Source organism: Bemisia tabaci, chromosome 3 (assembly GCF_918797505.1).
Source record: "Bemisia tabaci chromosome 3, PGI_BMITA_v3".
Classification (NCBI taxonomy): Eukaryota; Metazoa; Arthropoda; class Insecta; order Hemiptera; family Aleyrodidae; genus Bemisia; species Bemisia tabaci.
Genome location: NC_092795.1, coordinates 45,931,501 through 45,946,339, shown reverse-complemented (window position 1 = coordinate 45,946,339; position 14,839 = coordinate 45,931,501). Strand labels below are relative to the sequence as shown.

The following is a 14,839-nucleotide window of genomic DNA, read 5'->3' as shown; positions in this document are numbered from 1 at the left end:
GAAATTAGTAATTCTGTGCTCCGTTTTTGGCAATAGCTGATGTAGTTTGGTTCCTTTCTGCTATATACGGTCGCGTTATGATTCTCTCAGGTTTTGTTTCTTGGTATACAAAAGTTTGACCCGTTTTCAAAAGGATTCCTTTCTAAGGTAAGTTCTTAAGCAGTCCAGTGCCACGTCCAAACATACTTCAGTGTAGCGAATTGAGAACAATTGGATTTGCCATCCCAAGAAAAGTTATTTTTTTATTTTGTCTTTTTTTGGGCAATTTCTCTATGCGCTGAAGAGAATATCGATGACCAAAGTGCGTAACCACGCATCTTCTCTGCGGTGTCTCAAAGCGACAGCTCCGATTTTATGTTTTTCGAGGAGAAACGACCGAACATGTCTGCCGTGCTAAGGAAGAACGCCGTATGAACATTCGAGAGTTGCTAAATTGCTACGGACAAAACATGTATTATTGAGAACGATTATGCGTATTTTTCCTTGTCATTTCCAGACATTTTTGACGAAATTGCACACAAAATTGTCTGAAAAAATTGAAGAGAAAAATTCACGATTTTCCAAGTAAATTAAGGTTTTATTGAAGGAAATTTGGCAAAGTTTGAGGGCTCATACGGCGTTCTTCCTTAGCAAGGCAAATTTGAACTTGACTTTCATACCTGCAACTTGCTAACATGGTGGGTAAATTGAGGAAGTTTTGAGAAATTTACCTCAACCAACTCCTCACAGAAAATATAATGTACGACAGGAAGTCTGTAACGTCGCAAACGGACTTACGTGGACATCATTGTCATACGACAATGAGTCCGTCAAAGATTCCAAAAAAAACCCATCCAAACTCCGCGATTTCTCAACGTTTGTGACATCATGTCATTGGGGTGTCCAAAACAAAATCACATCAAGAGTTATACTTTACGGAACGAGAAATTTATTTGGGAAGCCAAACGTTAGCACCTGTTAACGCACGCTCATAACGATATGCTTACCGGTTGGAAACTCAATCAACATCCGACCGGAATTTTGATTTTCCGGTTGATTTAAGTTATGAGTTCAAAGCGATGAGTGACATAACCTGTTCCCTGATGAATGTTAAGTGCACGCGGCAATACGCTGGGTAGTGATTGACTTTCGAAGCACCCTTCAGTGTGCATTTTCAATTTGTATTCAACTTTTACGGGGCAGGGATACCGCGTGATTACGGAACGATATGGCGTTATTCATCCGAAGGGAAATTAAATGCATCGTACTATGCAGCTGATTAGCAAATGGATTTCGTTACATCCGCGTTTAATTTACGATTCAATTATTCGGATCTGTGTAGCCACTCCGGGATAAACAGTTAATAAGGTCCCCTCAACAGTTCATTATAATGCCCTCAAAATTGCGGACGCAAAAATAATGACTGAACGATCACCGCTGCGGACAATGTATGGATCAAATGTCATGGGTTCGCCGATTTAAGTTAGAATCTTTGATTTACGATTTGATCGTTCCCTGCGAATGGTACAAGAACGTTAAATACAGAAGAAAACGTTATTGATACCTAAAGAATTATGCTTTATGTATGAACATTCGAATATTGCCTGATCCCCCCTAATAAATTGTGCACCCTCCTCAAAAAGTATGATTATTTTTGCTCAAGAGGCCTAACTATGTTCTGTTGCATTTCAAGGGGAATCTTTCGAAACAATCGCAGAAAAATATTCACAAGTTTTTTTTAGAAACTTTGAATTTAATCCAGGGATATTTGCAGAATCCGGAATGCACAAACAGCATTCTTCTTTAACATACAGAGTTAAAGAGGGAGAGAGGGAGAGGGAGAAAGAGAGAGAGGGAAAAGGGGGGAGAGAGAGAGAGGAATGAGGGGTGAGGTTAGAAGAGAAACCCGACTCGAGGAAAGAAAAAAACGCCTTCAATTGAGAATGATACTGCGCATCACACGGAAGCTTGAATAGTTGTATCATTCCATTATTTATGATATTTTCATGTTTGAAGTCCGATTTAAGGAAAGGAAGAGAAGCAGTAGAGGGAAGACGAGGGGGAAAGGGCAATTCGAATACAATTAATGATTTGTCTTCTTCCTCATAGTGTTTTTCTTTTCTTTTGCAAGGATTTTTCAAGGTTTTTAGTTTCTAAAATAACATTTATTTTTTAAGGATTTGATGAATCAATGAAAATACCGTATAATGCATAAAATTACTTGTCCAAAACTACTTGTTAACCTTTCCATTATAAGCTTCAAAAAGTGCATTCAAATGATAGGGTGATCATTAGTGAAAAAGAACTGTCATTATGAATTTAATTAATCACGCATAAAATTAAGACAGAAAAATCTGACGCAAATTCCAGGTGCTAAATTCTCTGAGAGAAAACATTGTAAAAAAACAGGACAAGCATTAGGACTACTTTAGTATAAAAAATTCTTCACCTGAATGCAAGGGTCTCTTTCTTTTCGCTAGCTGAATTATTTAGGTTTGTGTCATTTTCTCGTAACTTAAAGAATCAACCTGATTAAAATCCAATCTTCTTTAAAGAGAATGCATTCAGAGAGAAAAAAGTTTGCATTCAGAGCTCTCCAAAACTATCATTTTCTCATTGAAAACCTCAAAGAGGCGTGGAATCAGAACCTTAAGAATTCCCACTAATTAATGAGGGGTGCTAATGAAGACGGTAGGCTCTAATTAATCGTCAGCATGGCGGCGGAACTGATGACAAACAGCTGGGAAGGAATCTAGGGACACAGCGTTTATGAAATTAATTCGTAGTTTTGAACTAACATCCCTCGACGACAGTGTTAGTGCACTGTTTGTAAATGTTTCTTTAGAAAGTAATGACAATGACGGTAGCGAGAAACATGACTTAGAGAGATGGAGACGCTCCATGTTGCCACGAGTGAAACTTGAATGACATACTAAGTAGCTTTACAAATTACGAAATGGAACGCACATCATATCCAACTTCAAAGTTATCAGGAAATCGTAAAAAAAAAGTTAAAATCATGAGCACGCAAACTTAAGTGCGTGAAATTTTGAACCCATGCAATTCCGTTCGTAAACCCAACCCCTCAATCTTTATTTACAGCGTCTATTCGGTTCAAAATTTACATGGAGTGGATTCATGCAGGCTAGCATTTAGGTCATGGTAGGGTAATATACGTGTAAAATTAACATCATCTTTATATTTTTGCCAAAAAATTGAATTTTCGTGTATGCTGGGTTCATTCAAGCGTTACTTAAGTTATTGAAGGAGGAGTAGTTATGAACTTGCCTTATAGAGTCCTAAAAAGGCGGGAGGAGGCATTAGGCTCAGTATTACTTAGACCTCTCCCTGTAATAACAAAGTTATATTTTTCATTAAAATAACTTTTTTTTTTATCAATTATTCTGTTTGTCTTCTTTTATTTTGTAAAAACATAGTGAAGATTTCGAACCAATAATTCAAACCGTAATTCAAGAGGAAGGTGAGGGATTGGTTTACAGTTGCCTTAAAAGAAAAGGGGAGTCAAAAAATTAGGCAAAAATCCTAACGTCACACTTGGACATTTTCTCACAAGGAGTATTTCATTTCTTTCTGGTAACATTAATTTATCACATTGAGTAAAGTTGAAAGATTAATGGAAAAAAAAAAAAAAAAACACTAGAACGTGGCCCGAACTGTATGTAACAAGGTGGAGAAATGGTGATGGGTCCACACCATTTCGCGGGGAAACAAAGCCAAGAAATTCCAAAAATTGAAATTAGAGTCAAAATTAAATGTTTGAACTCTAATGCGCACCAGTACGAAACTGAGGGGAAGAGTGTTCAGCTCAGGCAGTTTGCATTGGAATATTAAGTTGGAGTCACGCCGATAGATCCACATCGGTTGGGGCCTCATTAGACCTCATCAGCAGATCACACTCGGCAAGGTTTCCCCGAGAAATGGTGTGGACCCAGCACCATTTTTCCACCTTGTTGAAGGATTAATTTATAATATAGTCCACTTTTGATCTGATTTAAGGGATGTTTAATCTCAGACGATTTTAAAAGCTCGACAGACCTTATTGCCTATGGACGGATTCTTTGTTCATTGATTATTTTTTTATGATTAGAAATCCTTCGCTGTTACTATGCTCTCAACACGGCCATTTCCGGAATGGCGATATGTTTTTACGCTAGTAAGGCTCAAAATATTTTTCCTTGAGTAATGGAGAAAACTGCACGTTTTGCGAGGGTTTCGCAGTTATGAAGCAGGTATTTCGCGAAACTTGGCTGTCTTCATAAATTGTTAACTTTGAGACCTGGAGTCGAAAGTTGGCCAACGGTTTTGGGGTGAATCGTGCACGAAGCAGAATGATCGCGCGAGGCAAATGAACCACATCATCAGTTTGAGCGTAAGCCCTCTTTGCAGCTCTTAGCGACTCGCGGCGCTTCTCGAAAAGACTCCTCCATTTTACGTCGCGAGAATTAGGGGCGGCAACCTCGTGGAAGAGTTTGACAACTTCTTAGAACTCAAGCGTCTTTTGATAAGTCTTCCGCTGTGTGCGAGTCAAGCTCTGATGAGAGCTTTCATTAATCAGGCAAACGTGATAAGAAAATGCAATCCCCTCTACCTCCGTTTCATTTTTTGTCGGGGATGAACTTATTCAAGACCTTCCCGGAAAAACATCTCTCCTTGTTTTTCCCTCTTATCAATTTGTGACCGTGCCATGGAAACTGAAAATGGAGTGGAATGATGAATACATCTGCGGTTAACTACAGACTGATCGTGAGCTGCAAGGGGCTGGTGAGTTTCACTGATTTTGCAAAAACGCACAGTTTGGCAAATGCCGATTTTCTTGCACTCCTGAGAATCCTGTAGCTTTCTAAGAATTACTTTTCCTGATTGAGTTTGGGGAGAGATGAACTCCTGTAAATGTACGCGCCATGAATACGGTATAATTTTCTCGTGAAAATGCAATTTAAAATGCAAGGAAGTAATAGAAAATGCCAGCTGAGAGGCAGCGATCAATGATTTTGATTTAATTTTTACATTTGTCATCATCATTAAATCGCTACACGGTCAAATTTTGAGATGAAGTTTTTAAAGTGATATTTTGAAAAATGTCTTGCCTAAAATCAAGAAAAATCTCAGATTTCAATTGAAGATATTTTGGACAAAGTTTCGATTGGCCTGTAACATACCTATACTGCCGTGCTAAGGAAAAACGCTATATGAATGTCTGGATGTTGCCATGTTTCCTCTGGCGAAACAAACATGTTTGAGGCAATTTATGAATATTTTTCCGAGAAATTTTCTGACACGGCAGATATAGTTGCGAGTGGAATCGTTGGTAAAATTGGGAGGCAAAACCCGAGTTTTCTTGAAAATTTTTATACATAGAAGAAAATTAGGCGACACCTGAGGGCTCATGCAGCATTTTTCCTTAGCGCGGCAGCATACTGCAACGCTGCGCAAAAACGCCGTCTGAGAATTCGAATATACTAAATTTTCTTTGAAAATCATAATAAAAATACTCAAAACTTTTCCAAAGAACTTGAATTTTATCAAGATTTGGCAACACCTGAAGGTTCATACAGCGTTTTCCCGTGGCATGACAGTATAAACCGCGAACCTTGTTTCACTACACGTAAAGTGTGACCTCTCCACAAAATACAAGAGCAAGGATTCACAATATTTGTGTGCTACTTTGAACTTCGGCGCTTCCTCCCGCACGGTCCTCATATCTGTTCGGTCGATACAGCTTTCGGGCTTTCGGTCGAGGGGACAGGTTGATTTGGGATGGGAGCAGATGTCATTGGTGCTGATGGATGCGCCAAATCGGCGAGTCAATCACACGTCACCGAGGGTGCGTACTTCCCAATGCGAGGCATGCATTATCGACTATCGATATTTCCCCATTCGAAGCTATGGTAAAGAATCGATTATCAAAGTGTCCGTTGTGAACACTCCTTTCGATCCTTTACTATAGGTTTATATGACAGATCAATGGATTCGTCCAAAAGCTCGTACGCCACCGAACCGAATCAAAAGCGACTCCCGTTACCGAGTTCATCGCAGTATGTATTTACTCTGACACAGTTGAATTCTGAAATATCAGTCCTGCAAAAAGCGCGAGACGGACAAGTAAAATGCATTGAAAAGTTTAAAATATTAAACGTTAGAGAGTAACGGATGGGGCTTTACCTGCTAAATTGGACGTATTTCTATCAAACGGAGCTATGTGCATTATGACGTGAGCCTTGCTATGCACAAATTCTTATGGGTCTCAGGGCTCATGTCTTAATGCACATAGTTCCGTTTGATAGAAATACGTCCAATTGTCCCTGTCCAAATTCCAAGCAAAAAGACAACCGGAGTGCTTGTGATTGGCGATCCCGCGCACATTAGTTTGGGAAAAAGAGTCAAGGGCCGTCCCTAAATTACGTCACGCTTTAGGGGGCAAGGGGAGGGGGGTTGAGGAAACTGGTACGCCAATTTTGTTTTTACGTGTAATATTTGCAAACCTGTTTTAATCACCGTGATTAGTTAGTTAGTTAGTTACTTACTTAATTTACGACGATCAGCAACCATAGGCGATTTACGTCGAGGACCAGGAAAACCTTGAATTTAGAAATTCAATTGCTTAAAGAGTTCTAAAATTTCGGTGACTACTGTTGGATCATCTGAGCTTAAAGGATACATGTTATGAGGAAGAGAAATTTGGATTTTGATGCGTTTAGCATGGGTTTTTGGGCAAGAAAGCAAAATATGATCGTTTGTAAGGGGGAGTGTTGACATAGAGAGTAGAATTCACAGTGTTTACATCTAATATTTTTTATATTTATTTATATAAAGTCACTCCTACAACGCACTCTGGCCTTCTGGGATACCCAAACGCCACATTTCATGCCTATCCTCCCAGAGGTTATCGGTCGACTGACACCGCAACATCTACATCATATTTCTTACATTACTCAGTTAAAAACTTGCACAAGTTACTGTAGTTAATAAATTCATGCATTTTCTCGTGAGATGAGTGTGAGCTTAAACGTAGGAGCCAGGATGCAGAATTAAGGTGAATCCAGGGTCCGATTAGGGACAATTCAAGATTAGAGATAGCGCCACCAGTCGCCACTGAGAATTTCACTTTCCTTCGACGAATACTGAAATAATATTCCTCAAATTACAAATAGCAGATCCACAAGATATAAATTATTTTTTGCTTGATTTTTTGAGCCAAAAATATTGGCAATTAGAATTACAAGCACAGAGAAAGTACGGCTGAAACTTTCAGCTCAGGGGTGGCGGCCGAGCGCGCAACCGAATCCCTCGTGTTCTGTCTCTCTCTCTCTCTCTCCCCTCTCTCCCCCCCCCCCCCCATTGCAGCAATGGGAATTACTTTCCGCCGTAGTTACGACTTTATTTTTGGGAATTTTGAGAATATTTTTTTACTGAGTGTTCGTCAAGTATGTTGCTATATCCCCTGGACCCCCAATCTTGAATAAGTATTACGGTTTTTATTATTTTGGCAAATATTTGCGGCTATTCTGAGCAGCGCGACGTGGTGGCCAAATCGCGAAGTTCTAAGCCTGGATTCACGTTAAGGACCCGCGAATTGGCAGCTGTGTTATATTGCTTCCAGATCAGCAGCCCAGTGCCGAGGTGGAAAACGAATATTGATGCCGAGCACGAGGAGACAGAGGTAGGAACCTTTGACCGGCCAACCTCTCGCTTGATTCCCGACTTACATCGATTCCGAGACCACTTTCTCTCGCCGAGTGACAGCCGCCCCTCGCGCCCTGCCCCTCGGAAGCAGACCCATTTTTCTCCATCCCCCGCCAAATCTACGCCCGACAAACACACATCTATTCTCTCGGCACTTTTCGAAATTCCATCAATAATCGCATTAGCCGGCTCAGCCCCCTCCGGCCGCATTATGGTGATACGATGTTTCGTCATATATTTCCGTCACGTAGGACCCGCTTCCGCAGCCCGCTCTCTCTCTCGCGCTCTCCGACGATGTCTTGGGGTAGGATAAAAAGATTTCCCTACTGACAACAGACGCACGCATGAATAGCGCCACCTTTCACGAGCGACAGTTTCTGCTGGAGAAGTTTTCATCAAGTTTTGGATGGACATGTGATATTGAGAACCATCGGAACTCAGACGCTCGAAAAATGAACTCTCTCGAAACCCTGTCGCTACGCAAATCACTAGTTTATTGATACAACCATTGACAACTTACTTTATCAGGTACATTGTATGGACTGCTTTATGCAATTTGGAACAATAAATTCTGGCTCATCTGAAAAAAAAAAAAAACACCTGTGTGCATAGTGAAACCAATGGCACATACGCTGTTTTTAAACTGGGCTAAAACTTATAGTTCCTTATTGCAAAAAGTAGTCCATATGTTTCTTGTGGACATTAGAATATGATAATTGGTATGAGAAAATTGTTGAGGTAGCCCAACCAATTTTGTATAACACAGAGGAACACGACCTAGAGACAAAAGGCTACAACATATTGTAGTGAAAAAGTTGAAATGATTGTGATTGTGTTGATTGTGATTGTAATGTTTGATGATTGTTGTGATTGAATTGTTTCATTTGTGTTGGAGAAAAAATGATTTCAACATTTAGAATGGAGTGACGGGTGTCTGCTTTGCACGGCAGGTAATGTGTAGGTAGGAACCGTTTTGCGGACGCGCGTGTAAACGGTACCTTCTAGATGCAACTATACAAGCTTAACAGTTATCTTAATTGCATACAAACAAAAATGAAGGCGTTTTCGGTGTGAGTGACTGGCGATGTGTTAAATCGGAAAGGCAAAATCACCATACTCTGATACAAAAACTAGCGAGCAAATAAAATTTGAATACCTGTAGTTTTTCAAAATTGATTATTCTAACCCTTCATTTTTAAAATAGTATTATTTTGACTTTTTACGGCATTGAGAGAGTAAAGGAGCTTAAAACTATTAATCGATCCGTTTTAATAGTGCACAATTTGTTAAAAACTCCAAATTAGAAAAAAAAATAAAAAAAAAAATCGGAAAGTAAACATTTTGTGTCAGATGGGAAAGATCGGCAGGAGTCTGATCTCTGCATCATTAATATAAAAGTGGAAGGATTCCGTTCAGCCTCTAATTATTCCACGATTCCCTTTGGGTGACCAGAATGGCTATTATTCCTAAATACATTTTAACACCGATTTGGCTGGCTTTCGTAGAACATGGTGAAATGATTGAAAAAATAATCAAGCCACGAGCCAAAAATAAATTAAACAAATAATATTTCAAACTAAATAGAGATGAGAAATAGTTAATTCCTGGAAGATGTTTATTAATTATTCCGCATCTTACTGTAGTGTGAAATATTATTTGTTTAATTTATTTTTGGATTGTAGCTCGATTATTTTGTCAATCATTTTACCATTATTTTTAAATACTTTTAACGATCCTTATTAGTGATAATGTGCTCCATCGGAAAGTAAACAAGCAAACTCCTTTTGCACGAGTTCAGTTGGAGTGCATGCAGGAGATTTTTAAAGAGATAGCGTCCTGGCGTAACTGTCGCGCTCGGACATTAGAAGCATACCGCAACGCCCGTTTAATCATATCACAGATACACCCTGGAAATAAAAGTCCGTCGGTGCTGAGGTAGCATGCACGTTTGATGCTTTAAAACGACCCGAGCTCTAACAATTACAGTTTCGCAAGCATGGGTGCTTTGTTCCATTTTTTCAGATGCACAACCTGATCAGGGTAAAAAGTCGTGGTGGTTGAGCATGAGCATAGAATGTCCATCCCTATCGTTTCATGCTCCATAATGCCAAAGTTACCTCGTAAAGACTCATTTTTTTCTTGTAACTTGCCCTCAGAGAAGCAAGTCACATGTGGAAGCTTTAAAGCTCCCGGAGGAACAAATAGAAATCATTACTCAGATTTTCCGCGAATTTCATTAGCATGACCGTTGTGATGACAAAAGGCGTTCGTTGCGTCGTTTGTTGTACAATATTTGATATGTTTGCATGAAACTATGTGTGACGAAACATGTTTCGCTAGCACTGGAAACCAGTATGGTATACTCTACCACGAGTTCGGTAAATTCTACCGATCTCTACTTGATTTTATTTATGACGAAATAACACATATGAATCAGTGGGAACAAAAACACACCGACTCGAAAAAATGAAAATAATGAAGACACACTCAAAACTGCACGGAAGATGAAGAAATTAGTCTGAGAAAACTATTTTTGGTGCCAAAAGACAAGTACTTCAGGGCACTTTAAAGGTCCAGGTTGGAGCAGATGCGCTAACTTCAATGACCTTATGAAAATTAACTATGTCTAAAATGATAATTGCGAGCATTTTCAAGTTACCGAGTTGGTGTGTTTTCGTTCTCACTGATTCATATACTGTTAGGTGAAGGGAACAAGATTTGGAAGTATTTTAAGTCTAATATCAATAGAGGATGTAAGTTTAAAGCCTGGACCAAAGTACTCACTAAATTATGGCCTTATCTTTAGTTCATAACTCCCAATGTTTGTAATTTTTGAGCAGTGTAAATCTCTGATTTGTGCATTCCTTAATTTGACCATTTTGTCCTAATAAGTATTAATTTATACGTGTCAATAGATGCTCCAGTAGCAGAGGAAGTTAAGAAGTGGACTGCCAAGCTATCCGAAAATGCGAATCAAGTTGTTGGCTCTACCACTGCTCGTCTAGAGGGCACCACTGGCCTCTGTTCTTGTGCTGAATGCAACCTCGGAAATCTCATTGCAGACGCCTATGTAGAATATGTAAGTTCTTTCATGTAGTAATACTCTCGTGAAAAATCCGCAGACAGTTCGGGTTATTAAATACCTATGAAACAAGTATTTTAACTAAAGTTCGTTCCTCCGATTTCTACAATTTACTTTCGTCATTCCAACCGAACTTCTCGACTGAACTTTAGACGCGGTTAAAAGCTGAACATAACACATTTTATCTCATCTGAATCTGACGACATTTGACTTGAGGTGTCAACGCATAGAAGCGTGCAAGTTTTCAGTTTGCACTATTATTTTCTAATACAAAGAAAGCACAACATTTTGGCCCGAATAATATAACAGGATGGTAGAGATGGTTTTCATATCCAGAGGAAAAACAAAGCCATGATCAAGTTCAGCCTTCTCATTTAAAAGATCTTCTTCATATCCGTCGATTCAATTAACCAGTCGGGTCAGTACTCTTCAAATCAAAATGCTCAAAGGTTGATAGCAGGAAGCTGTAGAATGATTGATTAAGTGTTGATATGCTGATTATTATTGATATAATTCGCTATGTTCAGTTTTTGAGTTTTCAAAAAAGAGAGACATTTTTTTATTGAATACTTTCTTAGGTGCAAAAATGTCGTCTGATTCCATTTTTTTTTCTCTATCGGCCGGCAATATGATACTTGCAGATTCTAAGTATCAAATGAGAAGTCTACGATGAGTTTGCGTGTCTATTTTCCAGATTTTCTATAAACGTTTTCTGAATAATTACAAAATATCTCATTTCACAACACATCATGTTTACTGCATGAAATTGAGATTCTGGAGCATGCCTCACCGTGACACTTCGACTCTCACCCTGTCCCGGTCCACTGTGTACATTTGATACCTCCATAAATTAGCCCGGAGGCGAGAAATGGCTGCGTGAAAGGAGGATTAACTGACTCGGAGTTCACGCCGCACAATGGATCAAGTTATTCCGAGAAGTCATCGACATAATTTTGGAACTTTTCAAACTCATAGCCTCATCAATACAAAACGGGGCAGTTTAAAAGTGATTTCATTGATATTCTCGTGATATTTCCCCCGAGACGCATCCCTTAAATTGTAAAATGCGGCGAAAGAAGCATAAGCATTCGCGGTTTTAGGAAAAAAATCCATGTCCACTTTCTCGCAAACCCTTGCTCCTCTGAGCGTCGTACCGGTCGATCGGATGGGTCGAACTGCTTCTGGCGGCAAAATGCCTCGTAAATTAATTATAGAAATTCCCGAGCCGCATCTTTACGACATTCCCTCCCCTACAGCTACTACCCTGCTATGTTGGGAATCCTAACCATCCCTTAAATAAGCTTCCCGCGCACCCCTGCAAGTGCGTTACCGTTGGCATTATGTTGTATCAAAGGAATGACATTGACCTCATTTGAGCCAATAATTCATGATTTCATACCTGACTCGATCGTCAAATTGTCAGGGCAAAGATGGCTCTGGGACAGAGGATGTAGCTATTTTGCCTTGGCTGTTCCACGTGTTGCATACTCAAAATAATGTAGGAGGACGCCTTGTCGTGCCAAATATCTGGATGTACACGTTGCTCAGGTAAACAAGACATAAAAGGAATTTCTCTATTTCTGTCATGTTCTAGCTTCAGCAAATCAGCCTTGCAGAGTGTAGACTCACTTATATGTATTTGAAAAATCCAGTTTTAAAATTAATATTATTATCTGGTAGATTGATTTGGTACACGAGCTCATTGTGTTTTTCCCTTTCGAGAGAGAATAATAATTACTCGACCCTCCAATTTGAGATTATTTACAGGATTCACGAGTAAGTCCCCTCTCATGCAAATTTAACAATTGTTCGATATTCTGATTGGAGAGACGTTGAAAACCGTATTAGATAGTAATTTTCTTTTTCAGTCATAGTCCGAATCATAGCCTCAATTTTACGCCCAATTCATTTCTATTTTCGCTGCGTTTGGCGGAAAATATTTTTTGGAACTTGCATGGACTTGTTGTGCAAACCGTGATACGTGGGTGATTTTTAATCATATTAAACAAATTTTACGTGCAAATAATAATTATTTCGTTGAACTGTTGATTGAGTGAGAGAGGACGTCATGAATTAAATGTACTTTAATTCATTTGCTTCGGTTTAAATACTCATTGACACGCACGCTACGCTACGTTTTTCTCGGAAAAAAGTATTAATCATTGCGTTTCTGCAAAACTGGTCATTGTTTGAAGTTATAATTGACTTGGGATTCCGACTTAAATTGAATCTTCTGTGTAAATTCCATCTTTCCGGAATGAGACCCGCTTCAACCATCATCGCCAATTAAAAGAAGAAACTCTTTGTGCTGAAATGAATTCTAAGAATTACTTATTTTTATATCGCGCAACAAGCAATGAATTGTCTTGTCACTAAGCGAGATTCTTAAACAAAAATCAAAGCATTGGTTACATTCTACATAAAGAGCAAAATAGAGGACAAAAACTTTGACCCAGTAAAAATGCAATTTGAAAATAAAATAAATAGATAAATAAAACGCGGAAAACGAGGCCAGGTTAAAAAGTAATATCATCGGATTGTCTTGTTCATTCTCAAGCGGACAAAAATACCAAAATTTCAAAAATATGAAAAAAAAGAAAATAAAACAAATTGTACGGCCAGAGATCAAAGGAACTACTTGGTAATCCTTTGTACACATTCATAATGTGCACTTGGAATTTTCGTCCTTCGAAATTGATAGAGTGATATTCTTTGACGTTGTCGTTGTAAAACTGAGAATTGTTTGAAGTTATTATCGTGATTTGGAATTCAGACTTAAACTCAAAATACAAAAAGAAGATGATGAAGAAAGAAGTAGAAAAAATTATTGATCTACCCCGGGTGTCTGATTTTTTTAAGGTAGTTAGGTTGTGAGCTTTTTGGAAATGGGCCGACATTTTGTGCAAATTCAAAATACAGAAAGAAGATGATGAAGAAAGAAGTAGACAACATTATTGATGTACCCTCTAAAATTTTCAATTCTAAAATATCAGCACTAAAAAAGCACATAATAAAATAATAATAAAATAGTTTGATTTTACAGCTAAACAAAATTTCGACATGAAAAGGCCCATTTTATATCGAATTATTACCCGTGAAAGGTTTTCTTTTTCGTTTTTTTTTATTTTTTTATTTATTATTTTATTTATTTTTTTTTTTTTGGATGGAGGAAATTCGTTGAAAATTGTCCGATTTGAAATTAAATTCCCTATCCGTGACTACCGGAGAGCGATTTCCTACCGAAACAGGAACCTGCAAAAGGCGATTTGTTAAAGGCCCTCCAAGAGACGACCCTAATAACTTCTCGATGAAACCTCTCGATTTTCACGCTCCAGCGCTCAACCTCACTCACTCTCTTCCGAGAAGACGCATCCCCTTATTAACTGCTTGTGGCATTTGCATCATCGAAGGATAAAACAGTGACCGTGTACAAAGTTCAAGTTGTTCCGCGGTCGATAAACGGACGTATTTATTCTAAAAGGAACTAAATTGCACGCAAAACCCACGCACATAGTTCCTTTTAGCATGAACACACCCAAATATGGACGCATTTCTATCAAACGGAACTATGTGCATTATGAAGTGAGCCCTGTTATGCATATATTCTTGTGGGTCTCAGGGCTTATGTCTTAATGCACATAGTTCCGTTTGGCAGAAATACGTCCATATCATTCGTGGACCTCGGACATTCCAGTTTTTGAAAGTATGGAACTGGTGCAAACTTAAAGTGTTTCCGCTCGCCGCAGCCACAATAAGCATGATACGCAGAGTCTGAAAGAGTCGAAATGATCGCGTTTCAAAAATTCATGAGCCCCCGGCCCGATACGTCAACGAGGACCCTGGGGACCGCGTATTTTTGGCGCTTGCATCCTTGCTCGACTCCGCGCCTCGAAATTGAGCCCGGGATCGTCCCGCACCGCATCAAAGGGCCGCGCCGACGTTTGGAGGGAAGCCCCAGATATTAAATTACTCACTTGGCTTTGACTCGCCCCGAGGCTGACTTGCTGTAATGAAAACTCATTTCCTAATTAAATCACTCCTTCCTCTGATCGGGACCGTTTATTGACCGACCCC

General features: G+C 39.1%; 2 protein-coding genes across 2 annotated transcripts in view; one reads left to right on the top strand and one right to left on the bottom strand.

Annotated features, from left to right (window-relative positions):
- Positions 1 to 14,839, top strand: part of LOC109030582 (protein 5NUC) — a 100,105-nt gene that overhangs the window by 58,342 nt on the left and 26,924 nt on the right. Inside the window, exon 6 of the mRNA XM_019041618.2 lies at positions 10,599 to 10,762. Within this exon, the coding sequence (XP_018897163.2) occupies positions 10,599 to 10,762 (164 nt within the window). The remainder of the gene's footprint in view (positions 1 to 10,598; positions 10,763 to 14,839) is intronic.
- The window catches only part of LOC109030581 (Rap GTPase activating protein radish), a 240,819-nt gene that overhangs the window by 222,017 nt on the left and 3,963 nt on the right, over positions 1 to 14,839 (bottom strand).